Here is a 26223-nt window from a genome sequence, read left to right as displayed (position 1 = left end):
CCCTCCTGTTTTACAAATTCATCAGTATGAAAGTACAAGTGTGCCCCCAAAGCCAATTTTCACTTGGACTAAAGTTTCTGAAGCATAAAAATAGGAGGCCACATAAATTGGCCACTCCAATCCTTTCAACATATATAATATCCCCCTTGGGTATGTGTGAGCCAATCTCTTTTTGAATACATACGCTACTGGTTCCTCAGTGAGAACTCCCAGTGGATTAGGACATCGTCAAATTACTCTCACTATTATGAAAACTGTCAACAAATCTAATCTGAACTTTTCCCATAGGAACTAATTTAATTAGTGCTGTAAACTCAATAAAAGCCTGCATCTAAGTAAACGTCTTTCCCCACCCTGCTTTTTCTTAAGGTCCTGAAGTCCAGAACTATCATCCATAACTAATTCCCCTGCATCTTTGCTGGTGTCACCACACTAGACTCTCACTAAAGTCTATAACCAACCAACTAGGGCAAGGCAAGTGTGATTTCTCTCCCACTGCACAATACTTCACTGTTGCTATAAAATCAGCGAATTAAAACTTTGTGTCTTTCTAGAGACAGACATTTATATAGTAAAGTCAAGCACTTCTGTGTGGGAGAGAACTAGACTTTCACGATACCATGGGAATAGCAACATGGCATCAGTTCTAAGATGAACTGTGCCTCCTATGCTCACAAGGGCTTTAAAATGCTTTTTAGTTTATATAAAGCATGTGTGGCCATACATCTTGTGTTCAAATATGCTTATATGTGTTAAGTGCGCCTGAACAGGGAGATTCAGACTCCTCTTGGAACAGATTTTATGGGATGGCCACAGCTCTCCTGACAGAGATAAGCACATTTTTAATGGGAAAAAAACATTGTATGTATATGTTCAAAATGAAAATATTTGTAAATTAAATTAGTTAGGTATTTGTTAAGGGCCAAGTATTGGTCCCATTGAAATTAGTGGGAGTTCTGCCTTTGACTCCAATGGAACCAGACCTAGTTGCAGGGGGAAATCTAAAGATACCTTAAAGCTGTTTTGGTCATACACAGCTATCTAGCAATCTCTTTTGCAGTCCTTCCTCACTTTTTTTTTTTTTTTTTAATTTGGGACACTTATCTCTTAAATCTGAAGACCAATCTAGTGCGACAGCTGTCCACTTTGGTACCTCTTACATTAAAGGAATCAGGTATATAAAGACGCTTCAAAAATGCCATTCTGCACAGCTAAATTAAAGCAAATCCCAATTTATTGTATGTCCCCATGTTAGCCAATTACTATGTACACATTCCTGCATTAATAGCACACGTGTATTAATTGGTTTACCCCAAACTTTTAGGGTAAAAGCTTTTAGTTTTTAACCGTGAGTCACTGGTTAAATGCATTCTTAGAATCCTTAAGAGTTCAAATCTGTCAAGGGATTAATTTAAAGGTTTAACACCTTGACAGCATTTCTGTAAAACTTCCTTAAGTGCAGAGAACACTATGTGTGTCTACACAGTTGAACCATTTTACTGAGGGATTAACAAAAAAATCAATCCAAAAAATTATGTAAAATCTGGGAAGAATGGACACTTTTTTTTTCTATCCAAAAGGAAGAAAGGATAGATGTATCTTACCTTCTCCTCTGACGCAATTGTAAGTTTGTCACTGGATATTAAACTGCACACCTGTTCTACGCCAAGGTTGAGGAATTCTTCACTAAGTATGACATCAGAAAAATGCTGTTCTGTTTAGAAAAAAGTTCTCTTTAACATACACTACTGAGCGTAGTTTATAAGCAGCAATAAAACAATAACATGAAAAGCAAGATTGATTTAGCATAGCATACATGGTTACGTCTATAAACAATACCTTATTTTACAATATTCTCTAGCACCTCAAGTTTTGATCATTGCCTTCACACAAGCAGAGCAGGCAACTGTTATATACATTTTCAAAGAGGCAGAAGTTATTTTTAAAGTTAAATTTAAAAGTTTCATAAAAATAACTTCTCACGTTTTGCAGTAATGATACTAAAAACTTGCATTAGAAGTAATTTTCATAGTGATTAAACAGATTTTTTTCACTTTAAGATATTCTTTGAAAGTCCAGTTAGCACACCACTTGCCTATAGGGAATGCCTTATTTTAAGATCCCTTGTTCATATTTTACTAGTTTTATTTTGGAAGGTGTACACCAGTGCTTCAAATACAAAATGAATATGCCTTTATATATTGTTTGGATATAGACTTAGAGCCTGTAGTACAATCCTCAACATAAACAGTTATTTTACCCAGTCAGCATTCTAGAAGTTGATCCCAGTGATCTGCATTTGAAGTGCACTTCAGCAAGCATAAATAATTGAAATACTTTACACTTCTCTATTACCTTTCAGAGCATCTCTAGACTCTTAAAAACATTAAATTAAGCATCACAGCAACCCCAGGAGCAAATCTTATAACCATTTTACAGATTGTGAACTGAGGCACAAAGAAGGTAAGTGACTTGAGCAAGGTCTACAGTAAATCAGTGGCAGAGCCAGACATTTTATTATTTGTAATAGAAGCCTGCCTCTCACTTTAACAATTACAGCATGTTACATCTAAAAGCCTTCAGTTTAAGGGAGTACTTGACTGATGCTGGTTTATTCAGCCTCACTCTGGTCATAACCGTCACCTCTGGGTCTGAAATGACATGCATGGACTGCTTAAGCAGATGCAGCCTAAGCTGTGTTTCCCTGGAGCTGTAAATCCTGGGAGAGAAAGTTTAGTACACAGAGCACTCATCCAGGATGTAGCACTTTCCTAAGCAGAAGAGGCAACAGCTGTGTCCCTCCTGCAGGATTTACACCCTGAGGGTTTGACCTCTGCCATGAGGTGTGGCAGTTGGTACTAAGTGCCTGTCCCTCTGTATGGGTTGGGGGCTCAGATTTTTTTAAAATATCCTTTAGAGCAAAGAAGTGTGAAGATGGAATTCTTCACCAAATGGGTTGAAAGAACTGGTTTAGAGTCTCTGAAGAGACTAGCAGAAGCAACATCGTTGCTTATAAATAGGCATAAAAGGTAGCTTCGTGGTTATTAACTGGGATTTTTTTCTCATTACCTATGCCTAACAGACAAGAGACAGTTTGATGTTAGGAATTTAAAAATTCGTTTTGAAGTGACAGAAAGTAAAAACACCAGCCAGGAGTAGACAAAACAGATTAAAACCAAAGTTGTATTTTTTAAAGCCTTTTCCAGTATTATACGATATACTACTTCAAGCATGACAAACATCTTTATCTGTGGTAGTGTAAGACCAAGAGTTATAAAGAATACTGAAGATTTCTAGGTTGAGAAGCCTGATTTTTCAGTAAAGCACATATATAGGTCTTCAGTAACTCCCTATGCTAAAACCTTTTGACGAATATTTAAACAGATTTTAACAAAAACAAGTGAGCATAAGACATAGGAAATGCCATACTGGATCAAGACATCTAGCCCACTATCGTGTCTCTCTGACTGTGGGAGCACCAGATGCTTCAGAAGAAGGTGCAAGAAACCACACAGTAAGAAGACGTGAGATAATCTCTTCTCTCCCACCCCACCACTCCCCACATTTTATGGTCTCACCTAATCCCAATGGTTAGAGACTTGTTTAAATCCAGCAGCATGCGATTTTACTTCCCTTCTATGCTCTTTAGCATTGGATAGTCTTGTTACAGTTAGAGTTATCATCAATAACAGCATCCAATCCCTCTTGGAATCTTCCTAAATTCTTCACCTCAATGACATACTGAGGCAATGAGTTCTGCAATCTAATTACAAGTTGAGTAAAAAGTACTATCTTTCATCATTTCTGAATTTGCCATCTCTCCATTTCATTGAATGTCCCCTAGTTCTTGTGATATGAGACAAGGAGAATAGAGATTCCTGATCTACCTTCTCTATACCATTCATTATTTTATATACTTTTTTCATGTCTCCTTTTATTCTTCCCCTAAGGTAATCAATCCTAGTATTCTCAGTGTCTCATTGTACCAGTCTTTCCATTCCCCTTATCATTCTCATCACCCTTCTCTGAACCTCCTCTAATTCTGCAATAGATTTCTGAGATGGGATGATCAGTTACACATTACTCCAGACAGAGCAGTAAAATTAATTTATATAACAACATTAAAATGTTATCTCTGTTATTCTCCATCCTTTTCTATATGTAGCCTAACACGGTTTGCTTTCTTGACTACACCTGTACTTTGAGCAGAGGTCTTAGTTGAGGTGCCCAAAACGATGCCCAGGTCCCTTTCCTGAGTTGATACAGTTAATTTAGAGTTCTGTAAGGTGTATGAGTATTGAAATGTGCTACACACACACACAACCAGTAAATATGAAGAACCAAAATAATTGCATGAGTTACCCTGTATGAACAATATCTGTCATTTAAAGCAGTAAGCATGACAAGGCTATTTGAAACAGATCCTTTGCTTGCAAAATATCTTGTCTGGATTTAAGTAGATATTTCAGTGAAAGTTTCTGCTCCCAAGAAAATCTAACCTGCAAATCCATGAGTAGGGTCAAAAACGAACGGATAGCTTTACCCTCTAAGTAAAATAAGGGCATGGAAGAATTACCCACCTCTTCTGTTCTCTTTTTTAAGCCATGTAGGGACATGCACAAAGTTTACAGAACCTTAAGACTTCCTAGAGAATGAAAAGGGTTGGCAAAATGGAATGAACTGAGGCATAAGCCAGTCGTGGAGATGTACATAAAAGTGGTAGGCAAGAAGCACTGGCATTTCAAGGGAGAGGAAGGAAGCAGAACAGGGGAAGTGACTACCCTTAAATTAATCTAATCCAGTGGTTCTCAAGCCACAGCTCAATCAGCATACAGCTGAGGCCCACTGACATTCTCAGGCCCATATAGGTATCATTGGATGTGGCCCACATAACACATCATGGGCCGCATATGCGGCCCACAATGGTAACTAGGTTGAGAACCACTGATCTAATCCAATCCTTAAAGAAAGTTTAGGTACAGAAAACCTGGTTTATCCTTCCCTAATAAAACCAATCAAGATATTTAAGCATCCATGCAATTCAAGTACCCAATTTATTCTATAATCAATAGTAAACAATCAATGATGTAAACAACTTTTTAACAAGTTATTTGCAGTTATGCCATACCACAGATTTACTGACTATTTTACAGAATAGGAAGAGACATGTTCCTTGCTCAAAAGAGATTGCAATCAGAACAAAAGATAAGATACACAGGATGAGAACTCAGGAAATGTTATCTATGAGAAAAATCAATGTAGGAAGGAACCTCAAGGAAAGAAACAGATTTTAGAAAGCAAAAAGAAAGCAGGTGTTTGAAGAAGTGGAAGACTCTTTAAGCAAAGGGGTTGGCATGCGGTTAGGCACAAAATAAAGCATAAAACTAAAAATGAGCAGATGAAAGGCACAGCAAAGAAAGGAGAAAGGAGAACAAACAACCCACAAGATAGTCAATAGCTACACAGATTCGGGATCTTGAGTGCTACTGGTAGCAGAGAAAATGTATGAACCTGCAGCCTGATGCACTAGCGAGAAAGGAGAACTTCAGCACAGAAGGTGGATGTCTGAGTAAATTCGAGTTACCAAAAAAGGCTAAGCTATTATCTACTGCCTCTTTAGAGTTAGATGGTTACCAAGGAGATCTTGTTAACTGTTTGATACATATCCTGTTAGCAGAAGCCAAGTGAAATTGCAGCTAAATGAATTACTGTAATGAGAAACCAAAATAGGGAAGAACACAGTAACTGAACGGGATCACCTTTAATAGCTCATCAACAATAATTTATTTAAAGATGGTACAGTGTTGAAGGTGGAATACATAACTGCCTTCATACAGTATGTAATGCTTAAGAAACCTCTTGTGTACTGCTACAACCAAATAGTCTGTATGCTTCACATTAACTAACGGAACAACAAGAGGGACAGCAGAATCTTAATTTGAAATGAAGCAAACAAGTATTTCCAACCCCATCCAGTAAAAAGTAATGATCCGTACCCCAAAAATGTGATTGGATTAAAATTTGTGATTTAAAAAAATATTAAAGGTTGGGGTCTTTTGATTTGCCTTCTGGCTTTCGAGCCTTTAGGGTTCACATTTTCAAGCTTCTCTCCACAACCATGAGGGCTAGAAAAGCATCCCTCCCTCCCCTCCCCAACATAAAAGCTGAAGTTCTCATGTGAGCACATAACTTCAGGATCTGGGGCTTTTTAAACACCAAATATCACAAAACAGGCAATGCAGCTGCAAGAGTTGGCAACACTAATGGCCCTAATCTTACTTCAAAGTGATATTCTACACTTCTTGTACCATTGCTGCATGAAACCACAACTTGGCTGTGTTTTGGTTTTACCTCTTTCACGGTAAGGTTTACCTCAATCTTCTACTCTTCCAGGTTTCCCAGAAATTCCTGGTTCTAGATAGAGTGGCAGATAGAAATGGCCAGAAATTTTCCAATGGAATGTTGTTTCATCTGAAAATGCTGATTTGCTGACACTGAAATGCTCCATAGAGATGTGTTGATTTCAATGAATTTCCATTCAAAAACTGCTCTAGTTTCCTGCCAGCTTCCCCAGCTCTCTGAGCTGCCTAGAAGCCAGCTGGCCCAGGAGCTGCAGGAACCTCGGCTCCCAAGTTCCCAGCTCCTCAGCAACCTGCTTGGTGGACTGCCACAGAGCCTGGGCTCCAGCTCCCTGTCAGCTATCAGGCAGAATTTTGTTCTGAAATTATTAAAATTAAATGTTTAATTTTTTTAATGAATTTTCTTCAAATTTCTTTTTCTGAGAATTTTGAAATTTAGGGTTTTTATTCCAAATCAGAACAAAAACAAAATCTGAAATACTCTGCAAAATGGAATTGCTGTTCTCCACCCAGGTCTAGTGGCAAGTACTCTGCTGATATTCAAGAGGATAGCTTCCTCTGAAGTATTCCATTGAACTGGGTTTCTTCAAGAGCTGCCTAAGAACCAGGGAAGATTGGAAGCTGATCAGATCCAGAGAGGAACCAAGAGGAAGAGGAAGAACAAGAAACTTCTAACAGAATGGAGAGGGGTAGCAGCTGAATGATTGGGAGTATAGAAGCCAAAGCTGGAGGGAGTGGAGCAGGGAACAAGGATGAGAAAAGAAAAGACAGAGGAACTGAAGCTGCTATGAGACTCCCGCCTCTTCCTCACATCATCTGCTGCAGATATTGCCATTTGCCCTGCATATTCTATATCCAAGGCAGCAAACAGTTGTCCTGTTACTGTACCAGCCAGAAGCCACAGGGAATAATGTCTGACCTCCTGTCCTTAGGAATATGGACATCAGCAATCTCACTTCCCATGAGAAACTGCATATGAAATCTACACAAGAAACAGATTATGCAACAAATATTTGTATTCATGGATCAATCAAGTATTAATAAATACATTCATTGTAAACATAAGGGCAGACCTTCTTGATTTTGTGGTACTTGAATTTTTTTGCTTATGATTTGACTAACTACTTCTCTGTATGTGTATTTAAATTAGTAAAGTTTTACTGAAGTTCTCTTGGATGAAAACTGATTTGCAGAATTTCTGTGGGAAGAGCGGTTTGGAGGTTAACATAGCCCATCTGCTGCTTAGTTTATGAAAATTACTGTCTGTCCCCAAAATTTGTCTCCGTGTGAGATCTGCTGTTCAGGACAGCATAGATACATGTTCTACCATTAATAGATTTCAACCATTTATGGCTATTTTATATGATTCTGTAGTTGCGTCTTAAAAATATATCTCAGAAACTGAAGGCATCAAGCTTATTTAAGATTTTGTAGATCTTCAGGAGATGTCACACAAAGGCTCTTCCCCTCACCTCACGATCCAGCAAACTTGTCAGAAGAGGACTCCTCACATGCTAGGACATACTTCAGTTCTTCCAGAAGCACAACCTCTTAAATCACTAATAACAGTTTGCTTTATATATATTTGCATTAAGAGTTTAAGAGAATGCTATGTTAATGCTTCTCAAACTACGGGGTGTACTCCATGCTTGGGATCCAAAGAATTGATCAGGTGAGCAAGGGCCAACCTCAATTATTCCCCAGAGCCTCAACTGTCATTTAAAAAGAAGTCTCTAGCTGTTATATGAATAAAGAAAACCTTCAAAATGTGAAATGAAATATAGCTGCTATTACGGTGTCTCACTGTATTTGCAGAGAACATGAAACAATTGCTGAGAGGGCTGAATTATTAATTTCAATAGGTGCTAACTCAGATGTCAATGATTACAGCTGATATCAAAGTTTAAAATATTTAACTACTCAAAGCACATCGGAAAAAAGATCTACACAAGTGTTGCTGACAGAGCGTGCATATGTGGGTGAGAAGCGTGCTGCACAGAAAATTCAAAAAAAGGATATATTATCCTTTCATATATTTCATACATCCCTCGCCTGCGCCGCTTCCTGCAGCCCCCATTGGCCTGGAACGGCAAATCTCGGCCAGTGGGAGCTGCGATCGGCTGAACCTGTGGACGTTGCAGGTAAACAAACTGTCCTGGCCCGCCAGCGGATTTCTGTGACAGGCTGCGTGCCAAAGGTTGCTGATCCCTGATATAGATCATGAATTAAATCAAATGAATCACACTGCTCTTTAGCAATCATTTGGAGTATCAATGGACTCCTTGTACGCATTGGACTCATCTCTTCTAAAATGAAGACGTTGCCAATATCATGGGTAACACCACAGCTTTGATCCTTTTTTCATTTTAATAGAAGACCCTTTTTAAAAAATCCTAGATTTGAAGATTAAGCAGTATCTTCAGTTCTTAGTATCAGTCACAGCAGATGAAGAGCCAAAACATTGGTGAAAGTTAGTCTTTAAAATAATTATCTGGCTGTTAGGCTATTACCATAAAGGTACAAAAAAGTTTAGGTGATAGCCTAGCTGATGGCCACACACTACTTAAGCAATAATGTAATTTACTTGACTTTTTTATGTATAAATAACTGTATTCTGGAATACACTACAAAATCATAGCAACAAGGATAAAAGAAGCATAGCAACAGAAATTACTGCTCAAAATAGAATTAGAAAAATGTTTTTCCTAAAAGGTGTCCTTTAAGTGAAGTGTACCAGATTTTACACAAGAATACTCTATTGAGAAATATATGTTTTCAATTCCATTCAGTAATCACGAAAAGTGGCAGATTGAGAGCACAGGAATCTGAAGTGTTTTGACCTAGAGAATTGGTACAAGATAGTATAGCACATTCTGTGACAGTACAAGCTTCTCACATTGCCCTTCCAATCCACTTCATCCCTAACCTGGAATGACCACTCTCTTGGTGAGAAAATCATTCAGTCTGAATAGCCATTCACTCCTTGATCAACACTGAAAGTGCTAGCTAGCTTCAGGAGAACATCTATTGAAAGCTCCCATCAGATACATTCTTTGATTAGCCAATAGGGCTGTTGAAGTATTTTCTTTATAAAAGAGTGATGAGTTGTTTCCACAGTATTTACTCCCTAGCCCAGTGATGGTTATGAGAGTCTGAGTAGGAATATATTCTGGATCTCCAGCATGGCTGTGACCAACTAACGGTCAGATTCTCTACTGGACAGAAAATTTTGGTGCAACAGATGTTAACTCCAAGTGGTTTATACCTAGGTCAGCTATTTTAAAAGATGCCTCACCATACAAGTCATTGTGCGAATAAAGCAATTTCCTGGGGGTGCCACTCAATTTTAGTCTTTTCAACCTCATATCTCCTCTGCATTAGATCAGGCAGTGAAAAAAACACTTAACCTTAATGTTTATAGTTGTATTATGTTATAAACCATGATAACTGTTAAGCAAGAAATGGGATAAGGAGCTTGATATTTCCCACGACAGTAAAGCTGCTGTGTGATAGCAGTGTCATTGAACTATTTTATTTTTAATCTGGATAATGGCTCCATTTCCTCTTAGGTGGTTTAAAGAAAGGAATATTAGAAATGCAGAATAATCAAAGGGCATAAGATGAAGAAGTGCATTAGCCATTTCACTGCTATCAATGCAGAGTATTTTCAGGCTCATAAAAATAATAGTATAAAATTTAAGTGAACTTTCATTTGTTGATACCAAACATTTGAATTTTTATCAGTGTTTATTCTAATGAGCAATGAGAGTAAGAATTAAACTACTACAATGCACAGTTCAGCCACAAATGCTCAATAGTTAACATCGTGGGCATTTCTGTGTATGGTTAAACATTTTTCTGGCAGTTAAACAATTAGCAAGTTTTTTTGAAACGGCAAAGGCCTGGACTACTTGAACTCATTGACACTGACCAGATTGTATATGAAATAGATCATCACTTCACTCTGCCTCCCTAACTAATGCCATTCCCTGCTCCCTTAGAAAAGCAACCACAAAGACTGTGATTTCTGTAAGGGTGGAAGAATAGGCTGTTGGATCATATTAAAGAAGTTCTGTATTAAAATCACAAATGAGTTTGATTCTCCATAGTTTAAATTCCAGGGTACTACTAATTAAGAGGTCTCTTGGTTTTTGGTACTGTTTCTCTCCCTCTATGTGTGAAACTTGCACGCTGCTAATTGTGTTAGTACATTCTAAGGCAGAGTCTGTTCTCAAAGCAATTCTTTGTAACAACTACTCCTCACACAGAGGGAGACTCAAAGCAATACTCTGTAACAACAGAAACAGCATCCACAGACTCCCCGCCCTTTTGTTGTATTCATCTCGCTTTGTTAACAATTGTGATTAAAATAGAGATAGAGGATGTATGTGGTTGGATGCTTGGTGTGGATAATAACTGAATGATCAGGGAGGTGTCAGCCTAAGAATCCAGGGTCCATCGGCTGAAGAAGGCATCAAGTGGAAATAACCAGAGGACCCCCCGGAGGGCAGACTGGAATCCACCCAACAGCCTCAAGGATGGGAGAACCAAAGAACAAGATAACATCTGGCAGCACGGAGCCATCAGGAATGTGCTATCTACTGATTGATTCAGCAACAGCATGATGAAGCAATTCCCATAGACTGGCATAGGAAGAAATTCCTATAAAAATGGACTCTAGAAAGTGAGAACTTTGGGGTCTGATTCTGCAAACCAACTTCCAGGAGCATCAGATGTGCATCTGACAAGGCCCTGCTCCCTCCTCATGTCCAGGCCACCTGGTCAGTGGCTTGGCATGAGCAACTCTAAGGCTGGTAACTATGATAATAACCTTGCACAAACTGTGTGTGTGTGTGTGTGTGTATATATGAATGAATGTGTGAATAAATATGAGAATGAATGGAATGTTATAGCTATAACTAACTGCTTACTATGATTCTTTCTGTATCACTGTAAATGTGGTATTTTGCCTTTTTCCCTTTAATAAGATCCTGCTGGTTCTTATTTTATTGGTATAACAAGACAGCATCTTTCAGGATGGCATAATAGCTCTGTAAATTGTTTTTGTGAAACACAAAAACAAGATCAGTGCACTTGTTCTTCATTTTATTCTAAATTCTAAGACTTTGACTTCCACAGTTAGCCCATCATAAAAAGAGAACTGAGGATGGACCCAAGGATACTGCTAAGCTTGTGTCTCCCTATGCCAAAACACTATAGTATCCATGTAAGGAATAAAATTAGTGTTGGAACACCCAAGAAATTCTTACAGAACTTGATTATAGAAGACTAATTTTTGAACCACTTGTCATTTTAACAGATTAGTCCTTTAGCAGATTAGTCTGTTGCTTATTGTTTTGTTGGGGTATTAGAATGTACAACCCAACAATTATGACCAAGGATTCATGGTATAAAGTAATCTAAATGTAGCATATTAGGAACTTGGATAGGTTATATATATATATATTGGATAGTCAATAAATATATTACTTTCTCTCTGTCCTGGGAAGGCAAGATATATAAATAACTAACATCAGCTTTACTAGTCTGTAATAGTACAGTAACTTCAATGCAGGCTCAAATTATTTGAAGTGGCCTTACCTATAAAAAGGTGTTTGGTATCCTGGAGTATTCACGGACAAACGCTATTTTATTAATTCCAAAGCCTCACTTCTGTACGTACTCTAAAAGCTATGCATAACCAGTTTTCTCAATGTTCTGAAGGTCATAGAAAGACTAATACAATAGCTTCCAATGTGGCTAACGTGAAATCTCATTTCAGTGCAGGACAACAAACATGGAGAAATATGCCCATTACCCAGGGATAAGAGGATAGATGAAAATGGCCTAAAAGAAACTGATGTGGCTCCGAATCACTGAGTTATGGTGAAAACATGAGCATTGGCGAAATGAGATAATAAATTTTAATTAACGTACCATACATGTCAAAACAATGTCATGAAAACTCAAAATATTTCTAGTCTGAAGATACTCTTTTATAATTCAATATAATGGAATTAAAATGCTCACTAAAATTTGGACCATTTGGAGCAAAGAAATGGATTGCTTAAAATATAAAGTACCTACATATTTTAACTGTATTTTTCAACAGTTGGTATTTCTTCCTGTTGTAGTGCACAAGAGGTGAAAAATAGGGCACAAAAGAGTTTTTGAAAAAAAATTAAAAGTTAGAATGTTGATATGAGACAAAAACAAAAACAATCCAAGTTAATTTGCACTAAATTTTTTGTAAAAGGGCATTCTCAGTGTAATGCTCTTCTCAAAGTAACATCTTTAGGCAATCAGATCTGCAAACTAATCTGGTTTCTTTACTGAAATACACATGATTAAATCCCAGAACTTTCTGCAACACAAATCCAAATATTTTGGAGTGGAGCCAGAGTCCATTTTTTAAAAGGCCACATATAAGCAATTTCAATTAAAAGAACACTTTATTAGATAAAAACAAAAATACTTCTTTCATAGAATAAAATTAATTTTTAATTTTTATATTACAGACACTAGCTAGGATCTTGCTAAGCATAACAACCGAGTGGTACTAGCTTGATGTTTTCTTTGCATGATTCACAATAATTGATAAGGGCATTCTACTTCTTTCATACTGGAGGAATAATATGACATTTATCTAAGAAACAGGATCAGCTTCATTTCAACTTAGTGAATTAAAACAAAATGTATCAATAGCTTCTCTTGAGGATGTCTCACTACAGAAAACAGGACGTTTACTATCGTTTACTAGAGGTGGAAAATACAGGTACATGAACATCTGGATTGGACACTTACAGCTCTAACTATTTCAGTAAACTCTCCAGTTTACACACTGCACTAATTAAGGATGTATATGTCACTGTACATTTTAACAAAGTCATGACAAGTGATAAAATCCTATTTTATATCAAATTTTGCTGTAACTAAGGCAAGATGTTTTGTCTCATGTTGGGCTGAGTCTGCCTGGCAGATGGGGTAGTGCACATTGGCCAAAAACAAAATGAAGTAGCTGGGTTGTCAGTCCTATGCCCTTGGGTACATTTCTAGCTTAGCTGAAGAGTAAAATAAAGGTATTTATTTAAAATCCACCGCACAGACATATCACAACCAGCTGGAGTGGACCTAGGAGCTAGTGGAAGAGCCCACTGAGATTCTAAGAACTAGATGCCAAAAAGGAATCCACATTTATGAAAAAAGTGGATTTTAAAGTGAAATTTAAAGGAAATGGCAGTGCTTGGATTAGGGAGAGAGGGAGGATGTTCCAAGCACAAAACGAAGAGGAAAATTAATGAGAGCAATTAGAGAGGATATGAAGAAGAGATTGGGCCAGAGCTGTGCTGAATCTTAAAAGTAAGGATGAGATGCTTAAACTCGATCCAGAAGGAAAAGGAGATAGTGAAAGTAGTGATGTGGTCTGAGCAGTAAGTAGAGTTTTCAATACAACTCAGAGGGGAGAAGCATAGGCACCAACTCCGTGGGGACGGGGCGCGCTCATGGGAGGGGGCAGAACTGGGAGGGAAGAGTTAGTGTGGGATGGAGGTTGCGGGGGGGGGAAGGAGTAGGGTGGGGGCAGAGCCTGGGGCAGAGCAGGGGTGGGAAGAGGCGGGACGGGGGAGGGGGCGGACATAAGGGAAAGGGGTGGGCGAGGGAAGAGCCTGGGGTAGAATGGGGGGGGTTGAGCACCCCCCGCCCGGCCCTGGAGGAAGCCAGTGCCCATGGGGAGAAGTGACAGAAGAAGAGCAGAGAAGATGGTTACAGTAGAGAAAGAAAGTCAATTTACGGAAAGAAGCAACAAAACTCAGCAAGGGCTTGTACATGTGAGGAAGGGAGAAGGGAATTAAAGATGGTAAGTTTATTTACTTGAACGACAAGGAGGATACTGAAATCACCAGCAGTGACAGAAGATGTGTAGAGGGAAATTTGGGGGGGGAGGGTATTTATTATTTTTCGAGTGGAAAGCAATGCAGCTTTGGACACATTGAGCCTGAAATGGAAGTGATACATACAAGAGACACTGAAAAGACAGGAAAAGATTTGTCACTGGAAAGAAGGTGAGAGTTCCAGTAAAGAGGTACATTTGGGACATCCTTGCAATTCATGACAACTGTAATATATATAAATACCTAAAACGGTAACGTATATTAGCAGATTTGTCTTATTCTTTGGATATAGTATTTATAGAAGCATACTGATATAACAACATCACAATAGTCTACTGATGGATGGACTGGAACCTAGCCAGAGATCTTTTGCTCATTATAGCAATTTTTCATTGATTTCAGCAGTGTCTTCAACCTACAGAACAAGTCTAAGTGCCATGTTGTGCAATACATATTATAAACAAATGATATGACTGTCTCTCCCCCAGCTAGACAGAAATGTTAGTTTTATTAAAAATCAGTCTGTTCCATAAATGTATTGTTTCAAGGCAAGTGAGAGCAGCAGAATAAAGACAATGAACCTCAAAAAAGCAGACTTTAACGGACTCAGAGAACTGGTAGGTAAGGATCCCAAGGAAGAAAATCTAAGGGATAAAGGAGGTTCAGGAGAGTGGCAGTTTCTCAAGGACACAATATTAAAGGCATAACTGTACATTCTTGATGCAAAGACAAGACAAGAAGAATAAAAGGCAAAAATGGCTCCACAGGAGCTCTTTAATGACCTGAAAATCAAAAAGGAATCCTACAAAAAGTGGAAACATGGTCAAATTGCTAAAGAAGAGTACAGAAGACTAGCAAGAGCACTAGGGACAAAATCAGAAAATCTAAGACACAAAATTAGTTACACCTAGCAAGGGACACAAAAGGCAATAAGAACAGGTTCTTTATATATATTAGGAGCAAAAGAAAGATGAAGGAAAGTGTAGGTCCCCTGCTTAGCAGGGATGAAGAGCTAATAACTGATTACAACTAGAAGGCTGCTTAATGCCCATTTTGCTTCAGTCTTCACTAAAAGAACTAAAAGTGTTCATGATGACCAGATACTCAGCAATAAATATTAACAACAAGGGGGAAGGAATGCAAGCTAGAATAGGGAAATAACAGGTTAAAGAAGATTTAGATAGATGTATTCAAATCAGCAGGGCCTGATGAAATTCATCCTAGGGTACTTAAGGATCTAGCTGAAACAATCTTGGAACTGTTAGCAATTATCTTTAAGAACTCATGGAGGACAGGTGAGATCCCAGAGGACTGGAGAAGGGCAAACATAGTAGCTATTTTTTAAAAAGGGAAACAAATAGGACTCAGAGAACTATAGCCCAGTCAGCCTAATTTTGGTATCTGGAAAGACACTGGAACAAATTATTAAACAATTAGTAAGCACCTAAAAGATAATAGGGTTATAAGCAATATCCAGCATGAATATGTCAAGAACAAAATATGTCAAACCAAACTAATTTCCTTTTTTGACTGGGTTACTGGCCTAGTGGATGGGGGGCAAGCAGTAGACATGATATATCTTCATTTTAGTAAGGCTTCTGACACTCCCAATCTCTCAGTGTATATGCAGTGTGCCCAGCCATTTGATAGCATCATCATCAACCAAGTGAAGAGCCAGTGGCCCGCCATCAAAGTAAGTCAGAGGGCACTTGTTGAGGATATGAGGTATAGTCTGAAGTTAACCGCATCTACATTGCGGGTTGTTAGAGAAACCCCATTTGAAGAGATTGGTTGCACAATTGCTCTGTCCTGTTCAAAATGGCTCAGGGATGACCTCAGGTGCCTTGGCAGGTCAAAACCTGATGGACAGATGGTTGAATCAGTGACAAGAGATTAAGGACTGTTGTCGCTGACCACTTGTTACACCAAGAAGATTCCACCGTCATGTCAGTAATAGCATAAGTTACCATAAAGGGCGTCTAGAAGACAGGTGAACTGGCGGGTGGTTGAAGAGGTCTGAGTACAGAGGCAAGTCGCTGTTCTGATGGATCTTGTCCAGGAACATGATAGAAGCCCCCTCACAGCGAATATGGGGTGATGCTATATTACTAGGTATTGGCAGCTATGGAGTTGCATGTAAAGTCCCAGTAACAATGTGTATAGCTTTGTTAAACTCTACATCAACCAGCCTCATGTGAGATGAGAGACATCAGACAGGAGCACTGTACTCTGCTGTTGAAAAGCAGAGGGCACGGGCTAATGTTCTAAGTGTCTGGGCACTTGCACCCCAGCTTGAGCTGGCCAGTTTTCTCAGCTAGCTGTTCCAAGTGCTAATTTTGGCTGCTGTCTTTAAGTAGTTGTGGTACATCAATGGTTGCGGTACGTCAATGAAAGTAAGACTGTGAGAATCTGTGGTGAGAGGCCTTTTGTTTTGAATTCATTTAGCTTGTTAAGTTATAGATTAATTACATTTTACCTTTTATTGTCTTGTAAACAATTCTGACTCTTATGCCTCATTACCTGAAATCACTTAAAATCTATCTTTCTGTAGTTAAAAAACTTGTTTTATCTAAACCAGTGTACGTTTGGAAAACTTCATTTGGGATCACAGGATTTGTGCATTTAATTTTCCATTAATAAAATGACAGACTTTATATGAGCTTGTATTGTCCAGGAGTGGCTGGGTAGTACAAGGCACTCATTTCTGGGGAAAGTCTGGGACTGGGTGTTGGCTGGTATTGCCCTGCAGTGTAATTCATGGATGTCTAGCTATAGCACACACACAGTATAGCTGGGCGTGATTTACATGCTGGAGGCTGTGTGTGGGCAGATTAGGAGTGGTTGTTCTCATACAAAAGCAATGTAAAAGGCACCCCATGCTGGAGAACTGAGGGGACACAGCTGTCCATCAGTCCAAATTGTACCCTACTTTTCACAACTGCTGAAGGGATCTAGGGATTACTGTGGATCACAAATTGAATATGAGTCAACAATGTGATGCAGTTGCAAAAAGGCAAATAGTCTGGAGTATATTAACAGGAGCACTGTATGTAAGACATGGGGAATAATTATCCCGCTCTATTTGGCACTGGTGAGGCCTCAGCTCTATTACTGTGTCAAACTCCAGGCATCACACTTTAGAAAGATGAAGACAAACTGGAGAGAGTCCAGAGGAGAGCAACAAGAATGATAAGAGGTTTAGAAAACCTCATCTATGAAGAAAGTTATAAAGAACTGGCCATATATAGTCTTGAGAAAACTATATTGAGGGGGGACTTGATAACAGTCTTCAAATATGCTAAGGGCCATTATAAAGAAGACTGATCAATTGTTCTGCGTGTCCACTGAAACAGGACAAGTAGCAATGGGCTTACTCTGCAGTAAGGAAGATTCAGGTTAAACATTAGGGAAAATGTTCTAACTATAAGGGTAGTTAAGCTCTGGAACAGGCTTCCAAGGGAGGCTGTAGAATCCGTTCTCCCCACTCTGGCCCTGAAAGAACTGAATTAGACCAGGCATGCCCAATCAACCAATTAAGCTGCAAAAAGGGTAGATTTAGGCTGTGTGGAAGAACCTTCCCTGTGAAGGAACAGGAAGGGCTTCAATAAAGCCAGACGGCTGCCAACAGTGCAGTGAGATGGCAGGGATAAAACTGCAGTCTCTCTTCTTGAGGTAAATGAGAAGGAAGGGGGATAGGAACCCCTGAGAAAAGGGACAGGAATCCACAAGGAAGGGTTTACCTAGTAGGGCTAAGAGAGGGATCTGACTAGGAAGGCTGGTGAATGAGAAGCTTAAAGAAGCAAGGTAGGAAGTAGTCCAGGGCAGAGAGTAATAGGATCAGTGAAGACCCAGAACTTAACTGCTTTCTCTAGGGTCATGGCCTAGAACCCAGAGCAGAGGGTGCCCCACCAACCAAATCAAAGTGGTATTGCTTGGGGCAGTGAATGAGAAAACTGGTGAGTCACTGTAGGAGTGACATATCCAGGGCAACAGGCGTGAGGACTGCCTAATGCTGCTTGAGCAGAGAGATTTTAAAGACTCCTCTGGAAGGGGAAATCACAGTGTGACCTGGCCAGAGGGTTGAGTCACAAAGCAACTGTACCGTAACTCCATGAACAGGTGGAGAGCTGCAATGGTGAAAGAGAAGAAAGGGAGTGCTGAACCAGGTGGAACTAATCCCCAGAATCAGCCAAAGGTGGTGAGTAGAGCACCCAATGACACCATCAACTGAGGTTTTTAAGAACAGATTAGAAAAACACCTGCCAGGGATGGTCTAGGTTTATGCCTCAGCACACAGGGCTGGACTTGATGCCTTATTGATGTCCCTTCCAGTCCCACATTTCTATGATTCTATGATAACGTCAGAGTGCTTTTAGGCATCTTATTATTATTTCTACAGTTTGCAATTCTGAGAAATCATAGAATATCAGGGTTGGAAGGGACCTCAGGAGGTCATCTAGTCCAACCCCCTGTTCAAAAGCAGGACCCATCCCCAATTAAATCATCCCAGCCACGGCTTTGTCAAGCCTGACCTTAAAAACCTCTAAGGAAGGAGATTCCACCACCTCCCTAGGCAACGCATTCCAGTGTTTCACCACCCTCCTAGTGAAAAAGTTTTTCCTAATATCGAACCTAAACCTCCCCCACTGCAACTTGAGACCATTACTCCTTTTCCTGTCCTCTTCCACCACTGAGAATAGTCTAGAACCATCCTCTCTGGAATCACCTCTCAGGTAGTTGAAAGCAGCTATCAAATCCCCCCTCATTCTTCTCTTCCGCAGACTAAACAATCCCAGTTCCCTCAGCCTCTCCTCATAAGTCATGTGTTCCGGACCCCTAATCATTTTTGTTGCCCTTCGCTGGACTCTTTCCAATTTATCCACATCCTTTTTGTAGTGTGGGGCCCAAAACTGGACACAGTACTCCAGATGAGGCCTCACCAATGTCGAATAGAGGGGGACAATCACGTCCCTCGATCTGCTCGCTATGCCCCTACTTATACATCCCAAAATGCCATTGGCCTTCTTGGCAACAAGGGCACACTGCTGACTCATATCCAGCTTCTCGTCCACTGTCACCCCTAGGTCCTTTTCCGCAGAACTGCTGCCTAGCCATTCGGTTCCTAGTCTGTAGCTGTGCATTGGGTTCTTCCGTCCTAAGTGCAGGACCCTGCACTTATCCTTACTGAACCTCATCAGATTTCTTTTGGCCCAATCCTCCAATTTGTCTAGGTCCCTCTGTATCCTATCCCTCAATTCTCAATTCCATAGTGTCAGGGAAAACAAGTAATGAAGTAAAAAAAAAGTACCCTCCTTAGAACAACAAGTACATTAATTAGACAAACTCATTAGACTGCCAATTGCTGATCTGGTGATAGATTCTGGAACTACCTGTATCTCAGCTTTATTAACCGTGGTAGTCTTAATCTACAGCAGAAAAATTATGGAGTACATTATAAATAGGGGACAATGGTTTCAAATTTCAGAAGCATGAGAACCTCATTTTAGAATATCAAAACTATTTATCATATTATATTAGGATCAACACAAAATTTAGTAAGAGGAAAAAATAGGGAAAGCTGAGGGTTCTAACCATCCCATCATCTCAGGGAAGCACCCCTACCCGGCAGATGTTCCTCCTGATAGTAGTTCTTGAGGTGTTTGCTTGGGCAGATAGCTAGCCTCCTGTAGTAGTAAGTTATATGATCAATTAGTCCCCTTTCCATCTTGTGTTGAGGTGGGAGAGTGGCATTCCAGGCACTCTTCTAGTAGCATTTCAAACTTTGGGATGGACAGGCAAGATTTTGGGAAGAGAAGCAGATAGTAGGACACCCATTCGGTGCATTCTCTGCCTCACCTCAACATACTTACATGCCATCGGAGCAGCCAGCAGGATACAGGGACTATACAGCATGTCCCCAGTGTGCTTATAGCAGTGCTAGTGGCAGCTGTAAAAAGAGAGTTCCACTTTTACAGCTGATGCGATCACAGCAGCAGCAAGCACGCCTGCAATGAGGCAGCTGCTCAAGTGAGCAGCATTCTCCTTAATGTTCATTTCAGAGAAGGCCAGCAGAAAGTTTTGCTGTGCCCATCCCTGAACATAATGGATTCTTGTCCCTTTTTTCCCCACACCACTCTGAACCACACCTGGCCAATAATTCTGGGGAGAGTCAATAAGATTATTCTTTGGGAAACACCCCAAACTTATTTTGACTTATGACTCATTTTACATATACAGCGTATGTTTGGGTAAGGGGACCCTTTAGGTCCCTCCAAGCCTCGTCCTGCAGAAATAGTGCCCACATGCTTTTTCCTTTTAGCTTTAGCAATTGGTTTACATTGGCTTACACTGATTATGCTGTCAAGATTGTCTCCACAAGGAAGAGAGCTAAAAGCTTACTTTTTTAAAAAATGAAAGATGATATTCTTCTTCATAGTGCCCCAAAACTGACTCAGTTAACTAAGGACTTGGATTAGCCCCAAAATGTCCCCTCTAACTTGTCAATCCAGTGCACAAGATAACTTTGAACTACAAGGGTTACAAGCTGAGCGAATTGCTTGCTCGGTCACAAGTTTCATGGTTCTGGCCCTGATATTACAGAAAATGAAGATGCACTTCCCCTTGTGCCCATATAACCAATGTTTTGGCCAGAAGACTTTTTCCTCCTGTGATAGATGTTATAGATCCCACTACGCTTTTTCAGAAAAAGTACCTATCTCCAGCATCTTGGATAAATTCCCTTTTGTTAGGGCGTACTAGAAAAAGCATCTTCTTAAAAAAAAACAAAAAAAACACCCAAGTTCCCCCCCTCCCCCACAATAATAGAGCAGGTTATTGTCTGTACCATGTTAGACTTGCCTGCATACTTGTTGGCCTTGTTCAATAGATCTGTGCATGCATGCATGTCAGCAAAAGCACGAATCCCTAAGCAGTTGATCGGATGAAGCTGGGATTCCAAAAACTCACAGCAAGTCCTCTTCACATCCTGCAACTGTAACAGACCAGCTGCTGGGAGAAGTACCTGTAAGAAGCAAAAACTAGTTAAAATTCCATCTAATTTTATGCTGCAGTACTATCACATCTGTAAGACAAAGCAGAAAAATATAAAAATTTGACACAACAATGGAGAATGGAAAAGTATCAGGACTATGAGAGTTAGAGCTAGAAAAACCTACTAGGTCATTCCGATTCACCTCTCTGCAAACATACATTTATTAGTGTGAAGTTTAGTTTTAAGGGTCACAAGCAGTGGAGCTTTTGCCACTTCCCTTTGGAAATCATTCCACATACTAATCACGGTGTCAGTAAACTCTTCATAACATTCAGTTTATGGGCTTTTTTCCCTCTTACTCATCTTATTACTCCTAGTTATACTCCTAACCCTTTTCACCAACCCAGACACTACTTTTCCCACTGGGTATTATACCCATTGAAATATTTGTAGACTTACGCCTCTTCTTAGTCATCGTATAGCCACATTAAAGAAATTAAACTCTAGTCTTTCTTCATCAGAAAGTTCTCCCCACTCCCAAGTAATTGTTATTGTTCTCCTTCAGAGGAATTAAAGTCAAATGTGCCTTATGTATGGTATTTTAGGATTGCCAAGTTTCCTTCTACAGTGGTGAATATTAATTCTCTCACTGAATATCACTCAAGAATTTCTCCATCTTTGTTTTCCTAAAAATCTAACACCACTGCACATGTATGATGTGAAAAAAACCTCTTTACTATACTCAAGTCATATAAGACATGGCCATTAGTCCCAAATCTCCCTATTTCTCTCCTCATATTCTTGATCAGTTGCTCCCCAACAACAAGTAGCTGATCCTGGGTGGCTTTTCCGCTGATCTGAGTTTAAGTTTTGGATCACAAAACTGTCTTCTATTTAATTTAGGAATTTCTTTTATGATGCGTGTTTTACTTCATTTGTTACTCAGCTATCGCAGTATTACAAATTACCCCACAAATTCTGTATACTGAGGTTTTGAGCATCTTGAAACATCTTAGTACTTTAGATTTCTCACTCTCCCAAGTCCCAGTTATCAGATGACCACTGTTATTGTTTCTATGTTAATCTAAAGAATTTCATACCCATCGTTCACTGCTGAATTGCAATAGCTAGCATTGTAAATAATTATGAATCACTATCTAGTGCCTTATTTATATGTCTTTTTTTTTGCCAACATAGGCTGTTACCCTCTAAACTGTTCCAATTACAAGTTGCATCACACCAGATCATAACTGAAGACTCCAGGAATAAATAAAAGCACATTGTTAGTTTACATATACCATATTACAACTTTCTAGATCAAACTCAGTGACAATCTTTCAGCAGAGCTTGTGTAAGTTTGTTGAGTGAAACCATACAGGGCCAGGTAATTCTAAGTTTGGGCCTTGAAAACACTATCCTTTTTAAAAAAATATTTAGCAATAAAAAAAATGAACTACTTGAAGACAACAGGAGAAATGTTTTGCTTTTCAGAGGCACAGCAGAGAAGAAATAACTTAATGCCATTACACACACATTGTTCTTCAACCTTAAAACTGAACATGAGACTATTCTGTTCTAGAATCGTGCCTTTGAGTGAAGTTTTCTTCTGCCATCTACCATTTCTTCAGGAAGCATTTATATTTTTATTTTTATGTATATTCTAAAATAGAAATCTCATTAAAATAAGTAAGTGTAAAATGATTACTAAACCATGTCTATAGGCGACAACAGCAGCAACAACAATTGGAAAGATTTTAAAATCTAGAGTGGACTTGCAATTGTAAGTCATGTGGAGGGAGAATAAGTTTGTGGAATTCTTGTTCAGCCTGTAGGTAAAGAAGGTGCTAGTCACACTGCTCATCTTGTTTCCTCATTATCTTAACAGATTCTGGAGAATGCATGCAGTTTTGTTGTAGCTGTTATTTAATAGATATTAGAGAGATAAGGTGGGTGACTTTTATTGGACCAATCTTGGAAAAGGGGGCAGACAGCGAGGTGGCAAATTTGCAGATGATAAAAAACTACTCAAGACATTCAAGTCCAAAGCAGACTGCGAAGAGCTACAAAGGGATCTCACAAAAGTGGGTGACTGGGCAACAAAATGGCACATGAAACTCAATGTTGATGCAATGCACATTGGAAAACATAATCCCAACTATACAGATAAAATGGTGAGGTCTAAATTAGCTGTTACCACTCAAGAGAAAGATCTTGGAGTCATTGTGGATAGTTCTCTGAAAACATCCACTCAATGTGCAGCGGCACTCAAAAAGGCGAACAGAACGTTGGGAATCATTACGAAAGTGATAGATAAGACAACAGAAAATACCATATTGCTGCTATATAAATACATAGTATGTCCGCATCTTGAATACTATGTGTGCATGTGGTCGACCCATCTCAAAAAAAAGATATTTTGGAATTGGAAAAGGTTCAGAAAAGGGGGAAAAAATTATTAGAGGTATGGAACAGCTTCCATATGAGGAGAGATTAATAAGATTCAGATTTTCAGCTTGGAAAAGAGACTAAGGAGGGATATGATTGAGGTCTATAAAATCATGACAGGAGTGGAGAAATTAAATAAGGAAGTATTATTTACTCCTCACAATACAAGAACTAGGGGTCACCAAATGAAATCAATAGGCAGCAGGTTTAAAACAAACAAAAGGAAGTATTTCTTCACACAACGCACAGTCAACCTGAGGAACTCTTTGCCAGAGGATGTTATGAAGGCCAAGACTATAACAGGGTTCATAAAAGAACTAACTAAATTCATAGAGGATAGATCCATCAATGGCTATTAGCCAGGATGGGCAGCGATGTTTGTCTGCCAGAAGCTGGGATTGGGCAACAGGAGATGGATCACTTTATAAACCTGTTCTGTTTATTCCCTCTGGAGCACCTGGCATTGGCCACTGTCAGAAGACACGATACTAGGCTAGATGGACCTTTGGTCTGATCCAGAATGGCCATTCTTATGTTCTTATGTTATGTTCAAACTATTTTAAAATATGTTGGAAAAGGAACTGAGACATGTTTACCTTTGCCCAAAGTTCAGTTCTCACCTACAGGAACTGAAGATGTAGCAGGTGAACTCAGAAAAAAATGGAATTTCCATCCCATAGGAAATTCCAAATTTCAACATCTGTTTTCATCTCTAATCTAAATGAAAACTTGAAAATGTTTGTGAAATTAGACGTTCCAAGATATTTCAGAAATGGCAAAATGTTTTGTTTTGTCAATGTTTTGCTTGTTTTTACTGAAACAAAACGTTGACATTCCTGAATTAAAGTGTTTCAGTTTGGTTTGTTGATTTGACCCAAAACGTTTCATTTTGAGTCAGTTCAACATCAATATTGTGTCAAAGGAGTTGTTGTTTGGATTCCTGATGCTCCTGTTCTTCTTTGAGGGTCTGCCTACAACTGGCAAGATGCAATATGCTCTCCCTTCTGGTCACAGATTGTGTTGCTTCGAGCTCAATATAGGCCAGCCAGAAAGCCCAGCCCATGAAGAGGAGTGGGGGCATCAGGAGCTAAACTACAATACCATGAGACAATGCACCACAATAGGGAAACAGAGTTAAATGTTCAATTGACTTGAAATGAAACTTTTAAAATAACAACAACAAACCTAAATATTCTAGTTCAGGTCCTGAAATGAAGTATTTTATTTTGGTTTGTATTGGCAAATTGAAATTTTCCCACACAACATTTTAATTTTGTAGAAACTCCATTTTCCATCAAAATATATTGGGATGGAAGATTTCCTACCAGCTGTATTAATGACCACTGCAATTTTGGTCCAATTACGGTGTTATGATAAAAATAAAAAAATGATGTGCTTGAGCCTGTCCTCTTCCTCTCTCAGGAGAAAAAATGTTTTAATCACTGAGACAAGGGGAGTGAGATAACATCTTTTATTGGACCACTTCGGTTAGCGACAGGGACAAGCTGTTGAGCTTCTCAGAGCTCTTCCTCAAGTCTGGAGAAGGTAGCCAGAGTTTGCAAGTGAGCATAAAGAGTTCACACATGTTCTAGGAGATCACTTAAAGTGAAGTGGGCAATTAACCTGTCTGAAGGACAAAGGAGGTTTAGAGGGCAGCAAGGTGTATTATAAATTGTTCTAATGAGCCATAAAATCAGTGTGTCTGTTAAGCCGATGCATTTTAGTGTCCAGCAGTGTAACGAATTTAAGTTCCCAGCCTCCTCTTTTGAAGGTGTTATGCAAGTTTCTTTTGAGAATAAAGGCTGAGAGGTTACATATGGAGTGATTGTTTTGTGAAAAGTGCCCATGGGTGATAGGATGTTTTTATCTCATCATTTCTCTGTGTGAGATCATTCGAGAGCATAGGGATTGTCTGGTTTCATCCAAAAAGTTGTCACTGGGGCATTTAGTGCATTGGATGAGGTAAACCACATGTTGTGACAAGCATGGGTAGCACCCGTGTATCTTAAAAGGTTAGTTGTTGGGGAACGGGTCTTATTCATCTTAGCAGTGGAGATTTGTCTACAGATTTTACATCTGTTATGGCAAGGTCTGCTCCCACTTGAGTTGGTGTGTCCTTGACTGTGGGAGCTTGCTTCTGATGATGAGCAGGGGGAGGGGTGTTTGAAGGACAGAAGAGAGGGATTGAGCTATTTCTTTCAGGATGTGGTCCCTGCCATTCTTTGATATGCCGTATGGGTTTTAGTGTGGAGCTTCCCCCCCCCCCCCCCCCCGTGGAGAAAAAAGTTCTCTTGGAGCATTTGGGTGGCCCATTCCATGATGTGATCTGCTTCCCTGGTGGAGTGTCCTTGTTTAGAGAAGGCAGTTTTAAGTGTGTATCCAGGACTTTCTCATTGGAACATATTCTGTGGTAACAAATAACAGATTTCTTGGTGTGCCAGGTGTGGTTACTCGATCTGCGGAGGTAAGTGTGGTGATCCATGGGTCTCTTGTATGTAAACGTCTGTAGAGTTCCATTGCTGAACCTGATCATGGGGTT

At 39.4% G+C, this 26223-nt stretch overlaps 1 protein-coding gene across 4 annotated transcripts in view; it reads right to left on the bottom strand.

Moving 5' to 3' along the window:
* KLHL2 (kelch like family member 2) overlaps nt 1–26223 on the bottom strand; it is a 104947-nt gene that overhangs the window by 20609 nt on the left and 58115 nt on the right. For all 4 annotated transcript variants that reach the window (XM_077815431.1, XM_077815432.1, XM_077815433.1 and 1 more), the window contains 2 exons: nt 21107–21269; nt 1605–1714 (listed from right to left, as the gene is read on the bottom strand). In XM_077815431.1, the coding sequence (XP_077671557.1) occupies nt 1605–1714; nt 21107–21269 (273 nt within the window). The remainder of the gene's footprint in view (nt 1–1604; nt 1715–21106; nt 21270–26223) is intronic.

The sequence above is a fragment of the Eretmochelys imbricata genome, chromosome 4 (assembly GCF_965152235.1).
Source record: "Eretmochelys imbricata isolate rEreImb1 chromosome 4, rEreImb1.hap1, whole genome shotgun sequence".
Lineage (NCBI taxonomy): Eukaryota > Metazoa > Chordata > Testudines > Cheloniidae > Eretmochelys > Eretmochelys imbricata.
This window is presented reverse-complemented; position numbering and strand designations above follow the sequence as displayed.